General features: G+C 41.7%; 1 protein-coding gene across 15 annotated transcripts in view; it reads right to left on the reverse strand.

Moving 5' to 3' along the window:
- Positions 1 to 24144, reverse strand: part of NEK11 (NIMA related kinase 11) — a 281512-nt gene that overhangs the window by 213927 nt on the left and 43441 nt on the right. For 8 of the 15 annotated variants that reach the window (XM_027960535.2, XM_012103638.4, XM_004003344.5 and 5 more), the window contains one exon: positions 1336 to 1501. The exons of 3 other annotated variants lie outside the window; for them this stretch is intronic. In XM_027960535.2, coding sequence (XP_027816336.2) covers positions 1336 to 1501 — 166 coding nt within the window. Of the gene's footprint in view, positions 1 to 1335; positions 1502 to 24144 lie in introns of those variants that run through there. 4 more of the 15 variants (XM_042237180.1, XM_060395911.1, XM_042237196.1 and 1 more) reach the window with 3 other exon arrangements.

Raw genomic sequence — 24144 nt, forward strand, 5'->3', positions numbered from 1 at the left:
ACAGTGTAGCTACATTTGTAAATCCCTGGATTTTTCATGGATCAGTGACATAATTGCTGGAGTAGGTGTTCTTAGCCACATTCTGAACACCTCATCATTTTACTGATTTTCTTAACAATCCATTGGATGAAGGAGAAATAAGCACTTAAATGTTTTGGTTATTTTTCTTTTTTTTCTCCTCCTTCTCCTTCAAGCAGAGGAGGAACAAGATTTGATGGGCAAACTCCCAGCAAGGCTGTGCCAGGGAGACCGTCCTGAAGGGGAATAGCTAAGACCTGGACAGTATCAAATTTTCAAATATTCTAACTTGGCTACTGGTTTCATTTTGCAGGACACACCAGCTACTGTGTAAAGCAAATCAAGGCTGAGTTTTGTTGCTATCTTTACTCCTTCCAAGTTGCTTCTCCTCCCTCTTCTTCTCTGCATCTCAAATACCCAGCACTCTCTGAGCCAAACAGGCCTGCCACCCACTCTAAAGAGCAACTTCTTTCTTCCTAGCATCATTTCTCTTGGGCTCCAGCAACACCCAGATGTTGAAATGAACACATTCTAAACACAAGATTCTTTGCTGCATTTGACTTATGCTAGCTCTAGGAATGTTCTAGGAGATACTTCCTGAGCAGGGTCAATTTTGGATATTCTCTTTCTGACCCAACTCCTGTAACTCCCCTCTCTCTAGCCTCTCAGGAGTGAACACACAGACCCACATTACACTGCACCTTGCCAGCCCCACCCCTGGCATCTTTCTCAGCAACTTCATATTCACTTGGGGCTCAGTAAAATGCACAACTATTACATTCACTTGGGGGAAGCATGGAATGGCAGGGAAAACTGCAAATACCTGAAGCCATGAATCACAAGTCAGTTAACATGAAGACTTTTCATGGGGAGAATGAGCTGTATTCTGACTTCCAAGTTTCCATTGGGGAAAATGAAGCATAGAGCTAGAATCCAGGACTCCAGCAGTATCCCTCTGCTCTGCCCAGGCTTCTGTTATGGCTTTAAATGTCCATCTAATCGAACCATTGTAAGAGGCTTAAGTATACACCCCCAATCAACACACACCAAAAAAATGCTGGATCATTTTTATGCAGCAATTCCTCCTTAAAATACATTGATTCTGAGTTTTCCCCAAAAAAGGAACCCTTGGTCAGAAAACAGTTTGCCAGTTATATAGAGACGATCACTCTTAGCAGCAAGAAACAATATTCCAGGTAATATTTATATACACTTTGTGGCTGGCTCATTCAACTTTCTGAGATATCTCTTTACAGACACCTTTTTACTATGAAACAGATTTTTATTAAGACTTCAAAACCAGAAGGAGAGTCTCACCTCACAGTACTCTGTGATAATGCAGAACTTATCCTGCTCCACAAAGTTTGCATGGAACTTGACAATAGCTGGGTGATTCAGCCTGGAAAGGAGCTGGGCCTCCAAAGTGGCCTGCACAGTCTCATTTGGATTGAGTTCTCCAATACAGATTTCCTTCAGTACCTTTCTGCAGCAAAAATAAATAAATAAATAAATAAATACATTTAGAACTAAAATAAAGAAAGCTGAGTGCCAAAGAATTGATGCTTTTGAGCTGTTGTGTTGGAGAAGACTCTTGAGAGTCCCTTGGCCTGCAAGGAGATCCAACCAGTCCATCCTAAAGATCAGCCCTGGGTGTTCATTTGAAGGACTGATGTTGAAGCTGAAACCAATCCTTTGGCCACCTGATGGGAAGAGCTTACTCATCTGAACAGACCCTGATGATAGGAAAGTCTGAGGGCAGGAAGAGAAGGGGATGACAGAGGACTCGATGGAGATGGGTTTGGGTGAACTCTGGGAGTTGGCGATGGACAGGGAGGCCTGGCGTGCTGCGGTTCATGGGGTTGCAAAGAGTCAGACATGACTGAGCGACTAAACTGAACTGAGAACTAAAATACACATTGAATAGATATGAACAGTGGTACAGTGCCGGGAGCCAGCGTGAGGAATCCTGCCCGTGGCAAACATCATGAGGAAGGAAGCCTGACAAAACACAAGGGTGTGATCAGGCTTCAGGGGTTCCCCTGGAATTTCCTGAGCATCCACCCCCAAAAACCAGAGTCTGCCTGCTTTACTGTATTATACTTTCCACCTACTCTTCTGACATAAACAGGGGGCTGTCCCCCCACCACCTTTTTCTGGAAAAAGTTAATTTAGAGCTTTTAGATAATAAATCTCCTGGGCATAATAAGAGTGTTTCAATTCAAAAACCCCTCTGATGGCTTTCTAGCCTGCCTGCCGGACTTTTACAGCTGCGCATGTGATTGTTTGTGGCCTCTGACCGCAAGAGGCACAGGAGGCTTAAAACATCCTAGGAATGTAGGGGCTTCTGAGGAGTCAAAATCATTAGAATAGGACTGATTAAAGGTTTCATTTGTTGAGCCAATACTTGCTGCAAAATTTTCATATCTTTTATTTGTAGATATAGTTGGAATATAGAAAAAACAGATAATAGACCTGGTATTAGCAACATTAGATCTTTGAGTAAAGTACTTTCTTTGTTATAACCCACTGCACCTTTGTTCTACCGGAATGTAACTTTATTTAGTACTTTGAGGGTGATGCAGAGTAAAGAAAAAATACTTCTAGGGAAAAAGAGTTTTTCTGGTTGATAGACATTTATCTAGGAAGAGAGCCATAAAAATGTTAACAGGCCTCTTGGCCAGAAGATAATGTAAACCACCTGAGACCTTTTGTATACGGGAAGGTATGCAAAAAGAAAGCCTGGTCTCAGTGAGGGTCAGGACTGCTGCCCCTGCATAACTCTGCATATTCCATTATTTCTTTATGTACAACTTGGGGTATATAAGCTGATTTTGAAAATAAAGTTGTGAGTCTTGCACCGATGCTGGGCTCCCCCATATCGTTCTTTCCCCCCCTTTTCCGGCTGAATTCCCATCTGGAGTGCAGAGGCTCGCCAAGTCTACTTACTTTCCCTGGCTTCTAAGATTCATGTGAGAGGGAGCCCAAGGTGGGGCACCCTCCACTATTCAAGTGGGCACCGGTGGCCTGATGCAGATGGTGCAAACCTCTTGTCTCGAGGTTTTATTAGTTTTCCATGTAAACCAAGTTATTCAGCCTCTTTTCTCCAGTAACTTTCCTACTACACTATTCTTTCCTAATCTCTTTATATTTCTAATTAAATAGTCCTTTCCCAGACTCCGACTCCATCCCCACTTCGAATTCCCTGGATCCACCAGGGCGGGACCCCGGCAGTACAGGACCATCTAATTAATGCCCAGGCCATAACCTACTCAGAGGTCTGCTCTGGCCTGTGACTCCTGGAGACCTGGCCTGCCTCTGTCCTGGTGGGGCCCTCTGCACCTGCCTCCCTCCCCTCTGCTCAAACCAGCGGAGACAGAACTAAGCTTGAGTGGGCATGGCCGAGGTGGCTCTCCCTCAGCCGCTAGGTGTCTCCATTTCTCTTTGCCTCTCAGGACATCTCTGTTTCTGTCTTTCTCAGTCTCATTGTATATTACCTGCATCTCCTTATCTGCTTTCCTGTTTCTGTCTGCTTTTCTAGTTCTCTCGCTATTCCTATCTTGCTGTTTCTCTTTCTCTCTCACACACTGTATATTAATTCATATATATGTGTGTGTGTGTGAATATAATTATAAAATCTGTCACTGTGTTTCTGCATCTGATTCTCTTTTTGACTTTCTCCTTTCCTCTCTGACTCTGCGTATAAATATACATGCTTCTCTTTGTCTCTCAGCACTAATATTTTCCAAATCAACTCAAAATCAGCAGAATTAATAACTATTTATTTTCTTTTTAAAACTATCCTTAGCATATCATTCTTTATTTAGGAGTATTTAGGAGCTATCAGTATTGAGGAGAAGAAAAAAATATATAAAAACATTGACAGACGTATTCAAGCATGTATAAATGGAACAAGAGCTCATCATCTCTCCAATTTATTAATTTAAAATTTGTGATAACTAATGAGGAGTGGACCAAAACATTATCTCTTCCCATCTCCCAAAAGAAAGACTGATGAACAAACCAATTACAGTGCCACGGTGTAAACAGATTGCCAGGGAGAAGCACTTTAGCGCACCAATTATGTGTGAAGACAGATTCCACTGATTAGAAGTGAGCCTTAGCTGTTCATTAAGATAAGTTCTGTAGGACCTGTACTAGAATACATTTTGTAGTAATGTTATTTAAGAGTTTCTACCTATGCATATTAATGAAAATATATTTATAGTAGAAACTCTTAATCAAAGGCCCTATAACCTAATCCTAGATTAACCAGAGCTCTGCCATCCTTTCTAACAGATGCCCAGGGATGCCTTTGTTTGTACTGGGGATGCTGCAGCCAGCAGGCACTCTCTGGACTACCTTCCAGTTGAGATATGTGTTTACCCAAGTCACAGCGTCTATTCCCAAACTTGTTTGTGCCACTGGTACCCAGTATTATAAATCTGTAACTTAAATGTGACAAACTGATGAAGGGTGAGTGAGTGTTGTTTCTGCTAGAAAAACTAGGTCAAATATTTACCACAATGGTTAATAATGACAAGTTGCAAAAAAATTGCTGTTAAGTAACTGTTAAGACAGTTTTAATACATTCATTTAAAAATGTAAAAAAATCTAGCATTCTGAACTGAGATTGCTAAATTTTCACTTCATTTTAAAGAAGGTAAACTTAGAAAACTTAATCAAGTGTATGCAAAAAAGATGAAGAGACCTCTCATGAGAAGATGTTAGACATTGCTGCACATCAAAAAGTGAGAGAAAATGTACAATAATATTTTCCTTAAATTGGGCATAAATGTTTTAGTTATATGGCATTTCATCATTTTAAAGTTGTTCCCTTATATAACCAAGGACCACCTCCAGTCACATCAGACAGGGGCTATCACATGGGTTTTGTTAGGTCTTGAACACCCTACCAGACCCCTACTTGATAATGGAGTGGATTCTAGAGAAATTCTTGCTTGGTATTATGTTCTATAGAGAGACTGTTCTAGCAAGAATTTGGCTTAAAATGACCTCATGTTATTAAGAGTGGCATCTCAAACTGTTGGTATAATAAAGGGGCTTGAAATGACGGATGTGTGAAGCTGCAGCCAAATGACATCTTCATGGTGTTTTTCCAGTACTCACCATGTCCCAGCCAACTTGCAGTTGTAAAAGTCACAGTGGTTAACATGCATGGCGATACAAAGTCACACACAAACCTGCAATATTCTCTTACTTGGAAGGAACAAATGCTATCAAAAGCTTTAAGATACTTACTTTTTCCTTGCAAACATCAACTACTGTGCAACAGAGCATGGGATTTTACATACAGTTATCTGAGCCCCATCTGGCAGCCTGATGATAGAGCATCAAATCTCATTTGTCCACAGGTTTGCAGATAAAGGAAGGGCTATCAAGGCAGGTAACATCTAATACAATCATCTTTAGCAGAAGCAAAGATACATGACCTTTCTTACCTAAAACTGATGGAGGAAACTCATTGCATGTCACACAGTGTGAGAGTCATATCAGCTGAGAGCAAAGAAACTTACCAAGTCAAGAAGCTTGCCCTTGCTCAGTGACACAGTCTGTCAACCACTGCTAAGTAACATGACAGATATTTATTTTATCAGAACTTCAGCTATTTGGGAGAAACTTTTTAGCAGCTGCAAAGACAGGCACCCCCTCAGACTCACTAATTTTGCAAAGTTTCTGTTCTCTTTCCTGAGTGGCAATGTTTCTTTCTAGAATCACTAGTGAACTGACAAACTTTAGAGAGTGACTGGAAATCTGGATAACTATAGCTAATTTCACTCCTGTCAAATTGGCCCACCTTCCATATAAATGGGGTAGGTGATATCTTTGAGATGTTCAGGGTTGTTTTCCCTCAAATTTCTCTGTAGCCTTTCACATATTTCCCATTGAACAAGCAGCATAGGCTGTGTCAGGAAAAAAGGTGACACCACAAACTACAGAGAACATGAGTCAAATTCCCAGCTTTTGATTCTCCAAGGAGAGACCAAGGCCAAAGAGAAAAGATCTGAAGGAGCCCCTGACCAATCGGATGAGGGTCCTCCCTGCCTGAAGTGAGAAAGAGACCCTCAGAACCAGATGGATCAGGGGCAAGAACATTAGGTACACTGAGCCCTTGAAAATAGTTCATGCTCCCCAAACTAGGTCCAGAAGAGGCGGGGGGCACAGAACTCCCAGACGGGGAGGGGAGCCCCAGAGCAGAAGTCATGGCTGTCTTTCCAAAGCAGGAACTGCACACTTCCTTGTGCCCAGCAAGGAATAGGAGTGCAGGAAAGATCTTCAAGGGGCAAGTAAGTCAAACTGCCTAAGAACCCTGGAACCTCAGTGAGGAGTGCAAAAGCACCTGCTGTGTGTCTGTGGTATAGTGAGCTCTGAGAATTCGTGACCCCTGCCCTTGGGTCTTTTGGAGAAGCCAATAGATCAGTGTGCACAAATGTGTGTCTATGTTTGTTTTCTAAAACTTCAAACCGAGATGGGTGCTATAAAGTTAAGGTGAGTGATGCTTGAGGCCCTCCTGATTTAAACTGCCATGACTCTCTAATTTGATCAGCAGCTACTGCACCCACTGAGGGCAAAGTCAAAGGAAATAGATTTTAACCTCAGCTTAAATAAGAGAGTAACTTTTTGCTTTTTGAAAAAATTTAAATATTCACCTATTTAGCAGATTATTCAATCTGCTCAGGACTTCCAAGAGTTTTCATCCATCTAGTAAGGCAGCAATTATTTTAACTAATCCTTTATTTAATTGTCAGCTTTTATTTTTCTAATTTATAAGAAAATATATCTTTATTATAGAAAAAGCTGAAAACAAAACATAGACCACAATCCACCACAGAGATAATCAACATTAACAATTTTGTATATTTCCTTCTCATCTTTTTGCTACACATTTTTTTAACACTAGAGGCCTAACAATTTAGACAACTTGCCTGCTATTTTCATGAGACGTTATTGTAGCAGACATCTGTCATGTTAGCTGCACAGCATCTTTAGACAGCCTCCCTACATTATAGTAGATCCCTGAGCCCTGGGTCCTGCCTTCCCTAGATAAAAGCAAACAGACAGCAAGCAATTCCTCCATCTCCCGCCTGCCTTGAGTTGGGATGCCAATGTGGGACATAGGTTCTGCCAGTCAACTGGACCAACCTGGGACCCTGCCTTGGGGGTGAGCTTGTGGAGGGACAGGGTGGGCACAGGACCCACACACACACACCACCCTAAGAAATGGCGTGGGCTTGGGGGCAGTGGTAGTGAGCCACTTCCATGGCATGGTTCCAGCTGATGTCCCTGGAAATTTGGCTTTCACTGACTCCCCAACCCCCTCAGCTGTAAGAGCCATCTGTGTTCAGCACACATCCCCCTCTGCCTCCACTGTGTAGCGGGTGACTGCTCATATCAGCATCTGGAGTCCTGACCCACGTGATTATGCGTCACAGAAGCACCATGAGGTAGTCCCATAAAGCTCTTACTTTGAGATAATTAAAACGGAACCTCCAAAACTCTGACCCATTTACGTTGATTTTTGTTCCCTTTATTTTTGTCTTAAAATTTAGGATCTTCTGAGGGATTTAGGGCCATTTATGGGTAGAAGGATCATAAGAGTGCATAAACATCCTTTTAAAAGTTATTTAATCCCCTTTAAAATCTAAAGGGACATGAAAAATGGTAGAGTGATATTTATTTAAAAAAAAAACACGGCACATTAATAAAAAATGGGAAAACCAGGAACTAACATACCTAACGAAGTAGCTGAAAAAAATTGTAGGTGTTAGTGAAGACTATACTACAGGTAGAATTTTATTTCATTGCAGTTGTTTTTCCTTTCAGCAATTCAGAAACATTTTTAATGTCTATGGTCAGAGAAAAGGATAAAATTATTTTACAGATCATCATCATATGCTATAATCTATGAGCTGCCTTTGTTTTTAACAATTAAATTCTTGACTCCAGTTTGTTTCAGGGCAAAAACTCTGATTCATCTGGTCTTTTCCTCCCTACCCCTGATCACAGGCATGTTGCAGGGTTTGGGCACAGAAGGGGCTCAAATGACATCACCATAGAGTGCAGGGACAAGTGCCCACAGCAGACACCAGCAACTAGGGAGCAAAGTTCTTCTGCTGAGCTTGACTTCAGGGTCCACACAAGGCACCAGCCAGCCACTGCCAAATACCTTCACATCAAAAGTTCCATGTTTCTTTCATTTCATCATCTATTGACTGCTATCAATATGCCAAACATAATGCCATATCCTGGGGACACAAAGATGAAAAGGATAAAACAAAGATACAAAGATGGAAAGGACAAAACTCCTGCCCTCCAAGAAACCTCAGAATCATGAGGAAGGCCAACAAATGTAAAAATAGTTGAACAACTTCATCACAGATGCAATAACAGAGCCAGGGATTGGGGTGAGGACCTCTAACCCTCCTTTGAGAAAAGAAAAAAGACAAAATCTATAGACTGGAGCCCCAGGACATTCACTCTTGCACACAGAAACTACTTTGTAGTTAGCTGAATTGCCTTCTCCCCAAGTGAATTCCAAGTAGCATAAGACGTGAATTTACCATTCTTTACCATTTGCCCCAGACAAACCTTGCCTGGAAAATCCCATGGACAGACGAGCCTGGTGGGCGGCAGTCCATGGGGCTGCAAAGAGTCGGGCATGACTGAGCAACTAACACACACTATTTGCCCTCTACAAACCAACAGTCTGCAGAGGGAGGTCTATGTTTGCATTACCTGAATAGCCTATGAGAGTTAATAAGCATGTGATTTTTCAAAAAAAGAAAACTACCTGAGAATTTCAGCATCTATATATCATTCTCTAGAGTAATGCATATACAGACACACAACCACAGTATACATTATGGAATGCGGAATAAAAATGTTATAGGAAGGGGTGTTTCTTAAAAGATCTTAAAAACTGGTAGGTTCATAAACTACTCCTTCCTCCCTTCCCCCTGCCATTTATCTATCCAAATTTTTATCCCCCCAAAAGCATTTGAGCTTTATATAACTAGATTTTAAAAGATAATATGGGTATTGAGCCACGCACGCTCTGTTCTAGAGAACTCTCTTTAGTTTGGTGTCCCCAGGAAGCAAACATTGAGACAGAATATGAAGCAGGTAATCAATCCAGGCAAGGGGGTAGCAAAGTGAAGTAAAGGGAAGGGAGCCATTCAAAGGCCTGTTATGAAGCCAGTTATCACAGTGGATGACTGGGGCTTAACCCTGTGGAAGAACCCTGGGGGCAGGCATAGAACACACCTCTGGGCTCCTCTGTCCAAGGGCGGGGACCAGCTCCCTTCATCTACTGGCTCAGGCTGCTCCTGCGAGTATCAACTCCCCTGCTGGAGCACAGAGGCCCTGACAGCCAGGGATATCTCAGGCAGAGCTGCCCAAGAGGCAGCTGGGTCCATGTACAGGAAATGCTAATCAGTCAGGGGACAGGTGGGACCCCAGCAACGTCTTCCACAAGGATGAATAAAGGAAATTTCCCCCACTTTAAATGCTGCTCTATTTTATCTATACACTTGAAGAGAGCTAGGATATAGTGATTCTGAGGGTTTCCCAGGTGGCAGTAGTGTTAAAGAACATGCCTGCCAATGCAGGAGGCATAAGAGACTGGGTTCAATCCCTGGGTCAGGAAGGGCCCCTGGAGGAGGGCGTGGCAACCCACTCCAGTATTCTTGCCTGGAGAATCCCATGGACAGATGAGCCTGAAGGGCTACAGTCCATGGGGTCGCAAAGAGTCAGACACAACTGAAGTGACTTAGCATGCATGCATGATTCTGAGATACAGTGTTGGTAACCCTGAATAAAGTGAAAGAAAGTGGAAGTCACTCAGTCGAGCCCAACTCTTTTGACCCCATGGACTATACAGTCCATGGAATTCTCTGGTCCAGAATACTGGAGTGGGTAGCCTTTCCCTTCTCCAGGGGATCTTTCCAACCAAGGGATCAAACCCAGGTCTCCCACATTGCAGGCAGATTCTTTACCAGTTGAGCCACAAGGGAAGCCCAAGAATACTGGACTGGGTAGCCTATCCCTTCTCCAGTGGATCTTCCTGACCCAGGAACTGAACCGGGGATTCTTTACCAACTGAGCTATCAAGGAAGCCCTTATACTGAATAATGAAAGTGCAAATCAACTAAAACCTATAGGTAAATTCCACCTCCTATGCTTTTCCAATAGTCATGTATGGATGTCAGAGTTGGACCATAAAGAAGGCTGAGCACTGAAGAATTGATGTTATTGAATTGTAGTGCCGGAGAAGACTCTTGAGAGTCCTTTGGACTGCAAGGAGATCAAAACAGTCAATCCTAAAGGAGATCAACCCTAAATATTAATTGGAGGAACTGATGCTGAAGCTGAAGCTCCAATATTTTGGCCACCTGATGCAAAGAGCCAATTCATTAGAAAAGACCCTGGAGTTGGGAAAGATTGAGGGCAGGAGGAGAAGGGGATGACAGAGGATGAAATGGTTTGGATAGCATCACCAACTCAATGAACATGAGTTTGAACAAACTCTGGGAGATAGTCCTGGACAGGGAAGCCTGGCATGTTGCAATCCATGGGGTTGCAAAGAGTCAGACATGACTTAGCAACTAAACAACAACAATGCTTTTCAAGACTTAGTTTACAAACACATTAGCAGCATATAGGCGTATTACATAAAGATAGTAAAAAAATAATGAATAGTAACAATACAGATAAAAATGAAGAACAAATAAGAGCAGAAGTGTTTCAGATATTTTTGTTTGGCAAATTTGCTATTCCTGGCTCCTGTTTAGATTATATTTTCATTTGTGGTGACAAGTTCCATGCAGCGTTTCAATGCTGGTATCCTAACAAATTATACAAGTTGCCTTTTATTTTTAAGGAAAAAAAAAGAGTAAACAGAAACTTTAGAAGTAGGAGTTTTGAAGATAAATATTGCCTGAATAAAAAGTATCTAATAATCATGTGAATTCAATGACTTTTCCTATCTGTGCAAATTTAAAAAACAGAAATGGCTTGAACACACACCTCAAGACTGGAACGGCACTGGTGCTCAGTGGAGTTGTCCACAGGGAACCTCTGGTGTCAATGTAAGAATAGAGTTGGATTTTGGACAGACCCCAACCAGCCTTTTCCCAGGGGGCTTCTTGGAAGTCACATGGGGAAGAGACAAAGCTTTGCTCTGCTGGGCAAAGCCCCCCTCCAACGGCTTGACAGAGTCTATGGCTGAGCCCAGGAATCCGTGAGTGAGCGTAAATTGATGGGGGTTGAGAGGCTGTGTATCTGTGCCTTCATGGCCAGGTAGCTTGCCTCCCTGTGTGTAAGTCTCAGTCTCCACCAAAGCTGCTAGGACTATCTCCTGAGAGTTTACTAAGAACAAACAGCCCGTCCCCCTCTCCTTTCAGCCAAAAAATGAGTGGGTTCCCATCATGATGAGCAGCATCCTGGAGCTCCTGTCCACAGCCTGGCAAAGTTATCTTTACCACCGGGGATGTAATAGAGCCAATTCTAATTCTCTTCAGAACCAGTGAGGACTCTTCCACCCTCTCCTTCTCCCACACACCTCCCGACAATGGTCAGACAGTTCTGTCTTTCTTATTCACTTATTCTTATTTCTGCTCACACAGTTGAGCAAAGTCATTAAACATTGTGGCTTAATTAAGAGACACCAGTGGCTCTCTCCCAGTCCCTGGGTGATTTGTAACTGATCTAAGCCTACCATGTATTCCATTGCCAGTGATCAGTCTAGACATGTGGTGTAATTCAGACCTGGGAGATATGGGGAGAAGTCTCATGATGGTTTCCTGGGACAGATGCTCCTCACTGATGATAAAAAAAAAAAAAGAGAGAGAGAGAGAGAGAGAGAGAGAAGCATGGGAGGAAAGTCTCATTTCTTCCTTCTCTGCACTGCTATCATTTGCTTGTGAGTCCATCAGCCTTGGCAGCAGGCTGGCATCCTGGAGCAACTGCTCTGAGATAGCAGCCTGGGTGATGGGAAGGCACCAACACCCCTGCTGACTTTATCACCAGTATCTATTCTCCCTCTGGACTTCCTGCTAGGCAGATATATCTTTCTTATTTTTAAGCCATCCTGGTGGCCAAAGATAGCCTCATACCAACACTTTGCTACAAGAAGAAAGAGGATACTTTTTTAAAAGAGATTAGAAGCAGAAGTGGAGAGTGTGGTGAACATTCCACTCATTTATACAGACTTCAAGCTGTGAAAACCCAAAGGATGGAGGTTAGGTTTAGCTGTGTTGTACATAAAGATTAGAACAGAGAGAAGCCCTTTGAGAACAGGGGCTATGTGATCTTTCCTTAGAAAGTGCTAAGTCTCCTATCTTAAACTAGAAAAGATAATTTGGCTCTTTTTTTAGACATTGGTACGAAACTTCAAAACAAACAAAAAAAAATCATGACAAACTGAACTACAATGAACTATACAAAAATGGATCTATTGTGAGAAAAAAGTATTTGAATAAAGGACTAGAAATTATCTGTTGCTAGTGAATCTGGAAACTAAGATAACATGGGATTTCTTTAAATAATTTGAAAACAATTTTATTCACTGATTCAAAATTCTCATATGTCAAAATCTTAGCAGTTACCAAAATGTATCAGGATTCAGAAAAATTAAAATTCCACAACTGTTTCTTTCCTTCCCTTGGGTAGAGACATTGGAGTTGTGTTAGCAAATAGGAAGTTTCTAAAATAAAGGACAATGAGGAAAAGAGTGAAGTAAAGGGCATGGATAGTCCAGCAATCAAAAAATAAAAATGAGACAAAATATACAAATTTAAAAAATGAGATGAAAATACCAAGGGAAAAGAAACAATTTCTAAAATATTTGGTCTCTTTCCACTCCTTCTCCCCATCCATAAATTAAGAAAACACATTTTAATAAATAAAAATATATACACATTTTTCTATAATTCTCTGGAGATAGAAAAAGTTGCTAATGTAAGGAATTATTTTGTTTTTCATAGTCTGAAGCCTCAAACTTAAGAAATTATGGATGATATCATTAAGTGTTAGAGGCACAAGGCTAGTCATTATAATTTTTAGAAAGTAGGACAAAGTTTCAAGAAGTGCAGGTGATTTTTATTCATGTGGCAGCATTATGAGAAGCATCCATGCAAGAGAAATCTCTCTTGACCCCTCAGGGCTAGGTCCTGGGACAACCTCTAGTCACATATGAGCTCCCATATGGGCCTGCAGGTACCCAAAGTCAGCTCAGAGTCCATTCAGTGGGATTCCCAGCACCTGGCAGACCTGATGTTTCTGAATGGAACCAAGCTTATGCACTTCCCATGCTTCAAAATTCAGCTCATTCATTACCTCCACCATAGTGACTATCACTCTGACAACTATGTTAAATATTTATTTCTTGGTCTCCAACTCCATACTGAGAACATTAACATTTTGCTCCTTTCTATACCCGCGGTGTCTAGCACAAGTCTTAGCACATAGTGGATATTCCATTGACTCCTAAATGATCTAAATTAAGCACTGTTGATATGATCTAACACTAAGCACTGTTGCATAGATGGTGGGAGACACAATTCCTATTCATGACTTTTTCCCCTTATGGAAGCATAAAAACTTGCATGTTGGGCATCCATCAGAAACTGAAAGTTTCTAAAAATGTGCTTCCTAACATCACTGCTTGAATGGCCCTCATCTGGAAGTGACTTACACATGGGAACTGATAGTAACATTTGCACAGAGAAAAATAGCAAAGAGATATTTCAACCTGAAAATGGTTCTGCTCAGATGTTTCATAACATCCCAGAGATAACATCCACTGAGAGCCGGCGCAATAACCGCAGCCGAGTGGAGCTACCCCACGTCCGAGGTCAGGGGCAGCAGCCTAGAGTGCCAGGCTGCGACGGCGCAGGAACAGCCGAGAGGAGCTACCCTGTGTCCGAGGTCAGGGGCTGCAGCTGAGAGGAGCTACCCCGTGTCCGAGGTCAGTGGCGGCCGGGAGGAGACATCCCGCGTCAGAAGTCAGGGGCGGCAGCCGAGAGGAGCTACCCCGTGTCCGAGGTCAGTGGCGGCCGGGAGGAGACAACCCGTGACCAAGGTCAGGGCGGCAGCCAAGAGGAGCTACCCTGAGTCCGAGGTCAGGGGCGGCAGCCAGGAGGAGCTATCCTGCATCCAAGGTCAGGGGCGGCTGGGAGGAGACACCCCGCGTCCGAGGTCAGGGGCGGCCAGGAGAAGCCACCTATCACCGGAGGCCAGGGGCGGTGACCTGAGGAGCCACCCTGAGCCCGAGTCCAAGGGCAGCAGCTGGCAGGAGACACCTCGAGCCCGAGGCCAGGGGCGGCAGCTGGGAGGAGCCACCCACACCCGAGGACAGGGCCAGCAGCCAGGAGGAGATTCCCGAGGAGCAGCGGGGCCTAGAGGAGCTATCCCACCTTGAAGGTCAGGAACCGCGGCGGTAAGAAGATACCCCTGTCCAGGGTAAGGAGCAGCCGCTGTGCTTTGCTGGAGAAGCTGTGAGGAGAAGCCCAAGGTAAGAGAAACCCAAGTAAGATGGTAGGTGTTGCTAGAGGGCATCAGAGGGCAAACACACTGAAACCATACTCACAGAAAACTAGTCAATCTAATCACACTAGGACCACAGCCTTGTCTAACTCAATGAAACCAAGCCATGCCTGCGGGGCAACCCAAGACGGGCGGGTCATGGTGGAGAGGTCTGACAGAGCATGGTCCACTGGAGAAGGGAATGACAAGCCACTTCAGTATTCTTGCCTTGAGAACCCCATGAACAGTATGAAAAGGCGAAATGATAGGATACTGAAAGAGGAACTCCCCAGGTCATTAGGTACCCAATATGCTACTGGAGATCAGTGGAGAAATAACTCCAGAAAGAATGAAGGGATGGAGCCAAAGCAAAATCAATACCCAGCTGTGGATGTGACTGGTGATAGAAGCAAGACCCAATGCTGTAAAGAGCAATATTGCATAGGAACCTGGAATGTCAGGTCCATGAATCAAGGCAAATTCGAAGTGGTCAAACAAGAGATGGCAAGGGTGAACGTCAACATTCTAGGAATCAGAGAACTAAAATGGACTGGAATGGGTGAATTTAACTCAGATGACCATTATATCTACTACTGCGGGCAGGAATCCCTCAGAAGAAATGGAGTAGCCATCATGGTCAACAAAAGAGTCTGAAATGCAGTACTTGGATGCAATCTCAAAAACGACAGAATGATCTCTGTTCGTCTCCAAGGCAAACCATTCAGTATCACAGTTATCCAAGTCTATGCTCCAACCAGTAACGCTGAAGAAGCTGAAGTTGAATGGTTTTATGAAGACCTACAAGACCTTTTGGAATTAACACCCCCCAAAAATGTCCTTTTCATTATAGGGGACTGGAATGCAAAAGTAGGAAGTCAAGAAACACCTGGAGTAACAGGCAAATTTGGCCTTGGAATGAGGAATGAAGCAGGACAAAGACTAATAGAGATTTGCCAAGAAAATGCACTGGTCATAGCAAATACCCTCTTCCAACAACACAAGAGAAGACTCTACACATGGACATCACCAGATGGTCAACACTGAAATCAGACTGCTTATATTCTTTGTAGCCAAAAGTGGAGAAGCTCTATACAGTCAACAAAAACAAGACCAGGAGCTGACTGTGGCTCAGATCATGAACTCCTTATTACCAAATTCAGACTGAAATTGAAGAAAGTAGGGAAAACTGCTAGACCATTCAGGTATGACCTCAATCAAATCCCTTATGATTATACAGTGGAAGTGAGAAATAGATTTAAGGGCCTAGATCTGATAGACAGAGTGCCTGATGAGCTATGGACTGAGGTTTGTGACACTGTACAGGAGACAGGGATCAAGACTATCCCCATGGAAAAGAAATGCCAAAAAGCAAAATGGCTGTCTGGGGAGGCCTTATAAATAGTTGTGAAAAGAAGAGAGGCAAAAGCAAAGGAGAAAAGGAAAGATATACCCATCTGAATGCAGAGTTCCAAAGAATAGCAAAAAGAGATAAGAAAGCCTTCTTCAGCGATCAATGCAAAGAAATAGAGGAAAACAACAGAATGGGAAAGACTAGAGATCTCTTCAAGAAAATTAGAGATACCAAGGGAACATTTCATGCAAAGATGGGCTTGATAAAGGACAGAAATGGTATGGACCTAACAGACGCAGAAGATATTAAGAAGACGTGGCAAGAATACACAGAAGAACTGTACAAAAAAGATCTTCACGACCCAGATAATCATGATGATGTGATCACTAATCTAGAGCCAGACATCTTGCAAAGTGAAGTCAAGTGGGTCTTAGAAAGCATCACTACGAACAAAGCTAGTGGAGGTGATGGAATTCCAGTTGAGCTGCTTCAAATTCTGAAAGATGATGCTGTGAAAGTGCTGCCCTCAGTATGCCAGCAAATTTGGAAAACTCAGCAGTGGCCACAGGACTGGAAAAGGTCAGTTTTCATTCCAATCCCAAAGAAAAGCAATGCCAAAGAATGCTCAAACTATCACACAATTGCACTCATCTCACATGCTAGTAAAGTAATGCTCAAAATTCTCCAAGCCAGGCTTCAGCAGTACGTGGACCATGAACTCTCTGATGTTCAAGCTGGTTTTAGAAAAGGCAGAGGAACCAGAGATCAAACTGCCAACATCCGCTGGATCATGGAAATAGCAAGAGAGTTCCAGAAAAATATCTATTTCTGCTTTATTGACTATGCCAAAGCCTTTGACTGTGTGGATCACAATAAACTGTGGAAAATTCTGAAAGAGATGGGAATACCAGACCACCTAACGTGCCTCTTGAGAAATCTGTATGCAGGTCAGGAAGCAACATTTAGAACTGGACATGGAACAACAGACTGGTTCCAAATAGGAAAAGGAGTACGTCCAGGCTGCATATTGTCACCCTGCTTATTTAACTTCTATGCAGAGTACATCATGAGAAAACGCTGGACTGGAAGAAACACAAGCTGGAATCAAGATTGCTGGGAGAAATATCAATAACCTCAGATATGCAGATGATACCACCCTTATGGCAGAAAGTGAAGAGGAGCTAAAAAGCCTCTTGATGAAAGTGAAAGAGGAGAGCGAAAAGTTGGCTTAAAGCTCAACATTCAGAAAACGAAGATCATGGCATCTGGTCCCATCACTTCATGGGAAATAGATGGGAAACAGTGCAAACAGTGTCAGACTTTATTTTGGGGGGCTCCAAAATCACTGCAGATGGTGACTGCAGCCATGAAATTAAAAGATGCTTACTCCTTGGAAGAAAATTTATGACCAACCTAGATAGTATATTCAAAAGCAGAGACATTACTTTGCCGACTAAGGTTCGTCTAGTCAAGGCTATGGTTTTTCCTGTGATCATGTATGGATGTGAGAGTTGGACTGTGAAGAAGGCTGAGCGTCGAAGAATTGATGCTTTTGAGCTGCAGTGTTGGAGAAGACTCTTGAGAGTCCCTTGGACTGCAAGGAGATCTAACCAGTCCATTCTGAAGGAGACCAGCCCTGGGATTTCTTTGGAAGGAATGATGCTGAAGCTGAAACTCCAGTACTTTGGCCACCTCATGTGAAGAGTTGATTCATTGGAAAAGACTCTGATGCTGGGAGGGATTGGGGGCAGGAGGAGAAGGGGACGACAGAGCATGAGATGGCTGGATGGCATCTCGGACTCGATGGACGTGAGTCTGAGTGAACTCCGGGAGATGGTGATGAACAGGGAGGCCTGGTGTGCTGCCCTTCATGGGGTCGCAAAGAGTCGGACATGACTGAGCGACTGAACGGAACTGAACTGGATGACTTGGCCCAGGAGAAGCACAAAACTGCCCAGTTTCTAATCCTATTCCCTCACTCAACCTCTTTCCCAATCATGGAATTAATTTTATATATTTATAGAACATTAAAGCTAGTAAAACCCTCAAGTAGATCCATCAGAGAAGCTCAACCTATTAAAGTCCTGAGGATTGAATGCTTTGTTTTGACTGTAAGTTTTTTTAAAAAAAATTTATTGGAGTATAGTTGATTTACAACACTGTGTTACTTACTGTTGTACAGTAAAGTGATTTAGTTATATACATACATATATCCACTCTTTTCCCTCTTTTTTAGATTCTTTTCCCATATAGGTCATTACAGAGTATTGAGTAGAGTTCCCTGTGCTATACAGCAGGTCGTTATTGGTTATCTGTTTTATATATAGTAGTGTGTATTTGTCAGTCCCAATTTCCCAGTTTATCCTTCCTTGCAGCCTTACTCCCTGGTAACCATAAGTTTGTTTTCTACCTCTGTAACTCTATTTATTTTTTTTTTGTAGATAAGTACATTTGTACCATTTTTCTTTAGATTTCAAATATTAACAATATCATATTGTATCTTTGCCTGACTCTCTTCACTCAGCATAATAATCTCTAGGTCCACCCGTGTTGCTGTAAATGGCATTATTTCATTCTTTTATGGCTATGTAATATCCCATTATATATATATACCCCACATCTTTTTTATCCATTCATCTGTTGATGGACATTTAGGTTACTCCCATGACTTGGCTATTGTAAATAGTGGTGCAATGAACACTAGGGTGCATGTTTTGAATTATGTTTTGCTCCAGATATATGACCAGGAGTAAGAGTATCAGATCATATGGTAGCTCTATATTTAGTTTGTTAAGGAACCTCCATACTATTCTTCCTAGTGGCTGTATCAATTTATATTCCCTCCAACAGTGTAGGAGTGTTCCTTTTCTCCACACCCTCTCCAGTATTTATTATTTGTAGACCATTTGATGATGACCATTCTGACTGGTATTGAAGTGATACTTCATTGTAGTTTTGATTTTCATATCTTTATAGTATCCAAGATTGAGTAATGCATCCGAGGTCATAGAGAAGTTACAGCAGAGCTGACATTCACCTCTTGGAGGAGGAAAGGGACCACAGCTCCGAAGAACAGACATTCATCTCCAAGTTTAAGTTTACCCTCTCTCGTTTGTGTATAGAATCTACAGTGCTAAGACAGCCCCATACTTTCTCATTTTTCAAACCATTTACCAAAGAACAAAAACTCCTGTCATCTGTTCTGCTTACCTGCTCCTTAACAACAAAGAAGAGGAAGCAAAACGACTAGAGGAACAGTCTTGCTCCTGATGAGGCACTGCCGAAGCTATGTCTGTTTTCATTAATTTTCATTTGAGTGCTATGGAAAATCTAACCAAGAGTCAACAATTTTGTCAGTTCCAGAGCCCCAGAGTTGAAAGTTGTGATAAGATCACATAGAAAAGGAAGACAATGTTCTCCAGGAATTACCTTTCCTAGCATAGTAGTAAAATTACATTTCTGAGGTTATCCTGGGTACAACAAACCTGAAAGTGTGACACTTTGTGTGTGAGGGCCAGTTTTTTAAAAGCTCAATTGTGTAAAACTCATTTGATTCAAAACTGTTCAACAATGCAGTAACATGCCTTGAGAATAAAAATAAATATCAATAACATAAGATTCAGAGACATTGCACCCAACTACTGCTTAAGATGTTTGCTGGTCCATTCAGGCCATGAGGAAAGTTTAGAAGTAACAAGTGTAACTAATAAATTCTTATCTGTGTGGATCACAACAAACTGTGGAAAATTCTTCAAGAGATGAGAATACCAGACCACCTGATCTGCCTCCTGAGAAATCTGTACGCAGGTCAAGAAGCAACAGTTAGAACTGGACATGGAACAACAGACTGGTTCCAAATCGGGAAAGGAGTACATCAAGGCTGGATATTGTCACCCTGCTTATCTAACTTATATGCAGAGTACATCACGAGAAATGTCGGGCTGGATGAAGCACAAGCTGGAATCAAGATTGCTGGGAGAAATACCAATAACCTCACATATGCAGATGACACCATACTTACGGCAAAAAGTGAAGAAGAACTAAAGAGCCTCTTGCTGACAGTTAAAGAGGAGAGTGAAAAAGTTGGCTTAAAACTCAGCATTCAGAAAACTAAGATCATGGCATCTGGTCCCATCACTTCATAGCAAATAGATGGGGAATAATGGAAACAGTAAGAGACTTTACTTTCTTGGGCTCCAAAATCACGGCAGATGGTGACTGCAGCCATGAAATTAAAAGACACTTGCTCCTTAGAAGAAAAGTTATGACCAACCTGGACAGCATATTAAAAAGCAGAGACATTTCTTTGCCAACAAAGGTCCATCTAGTCAAAGCTATGGTTTTTCCAGTAATCACATATGGATGTAAGAGTTGGACTATAAAGAAAGCTGAGCGCCAAAGAATTGATGCTTTTGAACTGTGGTGCTGGAGGACTCTTGAGAGTCCCTTGGACTGCAAAGAGATCCAACCAGTCAATCCTAAAGGAAATCAGTCCTGAATATTCATTGGAAGGACTGATGCTTAAGCTAAAACTCCAATACTTTGGCCACCTCATGCGAAGAGTTGACTCATTGGAAAAGACCCTGATGCTCGGAGGGATTAGGGGCAGGAGAAGGGGACGACAGAGGCTGAGATGGATGGATGGCATCACCGACTCGATGGACATGAGTTTGAGTGAACTCCGGGAGTCGGTGATGGACAGGGAGGCCTGGTGTGTTGTGATTCATGGGTCACAAAGAGTCGGACACAACTGAGCAACTGAACTGAACTGAAGGCTGACACAGAAGAGCTGGGTCCCTAACATAGTCTGACTGACTGACTGATGCTGGGAAAGACTGAAGGCGGGAGGAGAAGGGGACGACAGAGGATGAGATGGTTGGATGGCATCACTGACTCAATGGACATGAGTTTGAGTAAACTCCGGGAGTTGGTAATGGACAGAGAGGCCTGGAATGCTGCAGTCCATAGGGTCGCAAAGAGTCGGACATGAGTGAACGACTGAACTGAACTGAACTGAACATAAGATTCAATGCAACGAATCATTCATTTGCTTTATCACACTTTGAAAGGTACTGATCTTAGAGCAAACAAAGATCCTGTTCAGTCAGCAACGAAATTAAGGATGACAATGTCAGTAGGACATGAAAGAATAATTTACCACAGATAATCAGGTTAGCCTATCTTGTTATGACTGTTCTATGCTCCAAATTTACAATTACTGTTAGGTTAGTATTCAAAATGCAAAATTCTAATGCATAATTCATGCCAGGTTTTATTTTGAATATTACAAATATCCTAGAACTGCAGATTTCAATGATATAATCAGATGTGATGCAAAGCCTACCATGAAATCAAGACATAACAACAAATTGAGTTTTAAGAAGCAACAAAAACTGATTAGCTCCATTTCCCAGACTAGGTAAAGCCAACAAAGGATAAACCCTAAAGTAAAATTAAATTAGGATCCAAGCAAGAAGAAAGTTGGTGCTCTAAAAATAATACCAAAAAAAAAAAAAATCTAGGGTTTCAGTGAAATAAAGTCATCTGATTATATTTGTAGCAGGCGCTGGCTGGCCTCAGGGTAAAATGAAGACAGCCAAATGGGAAAAAGTTTGTATTTTTAAAAAGCTCAACTGTGTAAAATGCATTTGATTCTCTATTTCATCATCATAGTACTTATAGAGATTTAAGTTAAAACTCTCTCTTTGACTATAGCATTAGTCAAAGAGAGAGCCAAATGTTACTGAATTTAATTTTGAGAGAGAAAGGAAGAGAAATAAAGCTCTGGATTAGCATACTCCCATTAGAGGATTTAAGCAACTGGGTTTTTGGGTCTTACTTTTTTGATAAGTTTTGCCAATGCTGAAAAAAAATCTGTTTTTATGACCAAGAAAGCTAGGGCTTAATCTACTGACAAAGCTCCAATAAGAATCTGCTACTAGGAAGGAGCCAGTTTCCCTGAATGACAGCTTATGGGTTTAGTCATTGCTCTGTAACACACAAAAAAGTCACAATGGGCTGTGTAAGGAGAGGAAGGGACAGAGGAATTGGGGCTGGCCCACCCCTGATCAACACAAGGCTTCATTATCCAGAGTCAGGAGGCTGAGGGAAGCCTGGCTGAGACACATGCTCTGGAAACATATGTCTGCTGCATCGCACAGGGTAGCTATGTCAAGCTTTCTCATCTGCCCAAGGAGTCTGCAGGAGCCCAGTAGGGAGGCCAGCTTCTCAGGCTACCATGTTGAACAAAGGACACTGAAAAAGAGTATTAAGCATGGTTTTCCACCAGTACTGTTTCTAGAGTATTGAATTTATTCAAGGATCAATCAAAGTGTTTTCATGTTCATATAGTGAAAGAAAGAAGAACCCTTAGACTCAAAGCATGATATCTGAGGAAGCCTCAGTGCTTCTCAAATTCTGCTGTGCACAGGGAAGGAAAGGATGCTGATGGCTGAGATCTGAGAAAAACATTTATTAATATTCTTATATTCTGAATTTTTTTTCTTTCTTTTTTTCTCTGTTGCTATGGTTGTTGATTTTATTATTAGTATTATTATTATTAATTCAAAGCTTTAATCTCACTTTCTATTTCCTTTATATACTTTTACCTCTATGTTGGCTTTTTGTGATTCTCTGAGGGTTTTTTCTTATTTTAAGTTTTTTGTTTTTCTTATTGTTCTTTTCCGGTTGCAATTATCCTTTAATATATATAATCCTTTTTACATACTTCTGTTTAACTTTTCCTTTTTTTTTTCTTTTCTTCCTTTCTTTCTGTATCTCACCATGCTTGTTTGTTTTGTTTTCTTTCCTTTAATCCCCAGTTGGCATTCTGCTTTGATCTTGTTTTCTGATTTGTGCTTTAGTTAGTTTTGTTTTTAATTAGTCAATATCATTTTTGGTTTTCTTTGCTTGCTGGGTCACTCCCTTGTACTTTTTTCCCTTTGGACTATTTTGGTTTTGTTTGTGTGTATGTGTGTGTCTGTGTGTGTTCCTTTGCTTTAGTTATTATTTCTCTGATTTTATATTTACCATTTGTCTAGGGTTTGGTTGTTTCTTGTTTGGTTTTGTTTTAATTCTCTTTGATGCCATAACAAGCAGCTTGTGGAATCTTGGTTTCCCAGCCAGAGATCAGGCCTGAGCCTTTGGACACTAGACTGTCAGAGAAGTGATCCCAAGTAGTACTAACTAGTGAGGACTCCCACAAAGCCCTCCACCTGTTCCAACACCAAGCATCACACAACAGCTAGCAGCACTCAATGCAAGATGCCTCACCTAAACAACAAGCAAGACAAAAACACAAATCCAGTCATCAGCAGACAGGCTTCCACTTCCCATAGACATCATACCACCTCACACAGGCCCTTCCCATCAGAGGGGAAAAAACTCACCTTCTCCATCAGAACACAGACACAAGTCACTCCCAGCACAAACTCTACATAAACCACTGGACCAACCCACACACTGAGAGCAGGAACCAAAAGAAAGAAGGAATACAATCCTACGCTTGGGAAAAGGAGACTTCAAACACACTAAGTTACAAGAAAAATGAAAAGACAGAAATATGGTGCAAATGAAGGGACAAGGTAAAAACTCACAAGACCAAACAAATAAAAAGGAAATGGGCAAACTATTTGAAAAAGAATTCAGAATAACAATAGTAAAGACTATCCAAAACCTTGAAAATAGAATGGGAAAAGATGCAAGAATCAATTAACACATTTAACAAGGACCTAGAAGAAATAAAGAATAAACAGAAATGAACAACACAATTACTGAAAGTAAAAATACTCTAGAAGGAATCAATAGCAGAATAACTGAAACAGAAGAACAAATAAGTGAGCTGGAATGAAAAAGAATGCTAGAAATAACTGTTGAAGAGCAGAAAAAAAGGAAAAAGGATGAAAAGAATTGAGGATATTTTCAGAGACCTCTGGGACAATATTAAATACACCAATATTCAAATTATAGGGGTCCCAGAAACAAAAGAGAAAAAGAAAGGGTCAGAAAATTTTTGAAGAGATTATAGTTGAAAACTTCCTTATCATGAGAAAGTAAATAATCAAGTCTAAGAAGCACAGAGAGTCCCATACAGGATAAACCCAAGGAGAAATGCTTCAAGACACATACTAATCAACCTAACAAATATTATACACAAAGAAAGAATAATAAAAGCAGCAAGGGAAAAGCAACAAATAACATATAAAGGAAACCCCATACAATTAACAACTGATCTT

The sequence above is a fragment of the Ovis aries genome, chromosome 1 (genome assembly GCF_016772045.2).
Source record: "Ovis aries strain OAR_USU_Benz2616 breed Rambouillet chromosome 1, ARS-UI_Ramb_v3.0, whole genome shotgun sequence".
Taxonomy (NCBI): Eukaryota; Metazoa; Chordata; class Mammalia; order Artiodactyla; family Bovidae; genus Ovis; species Ovis aries.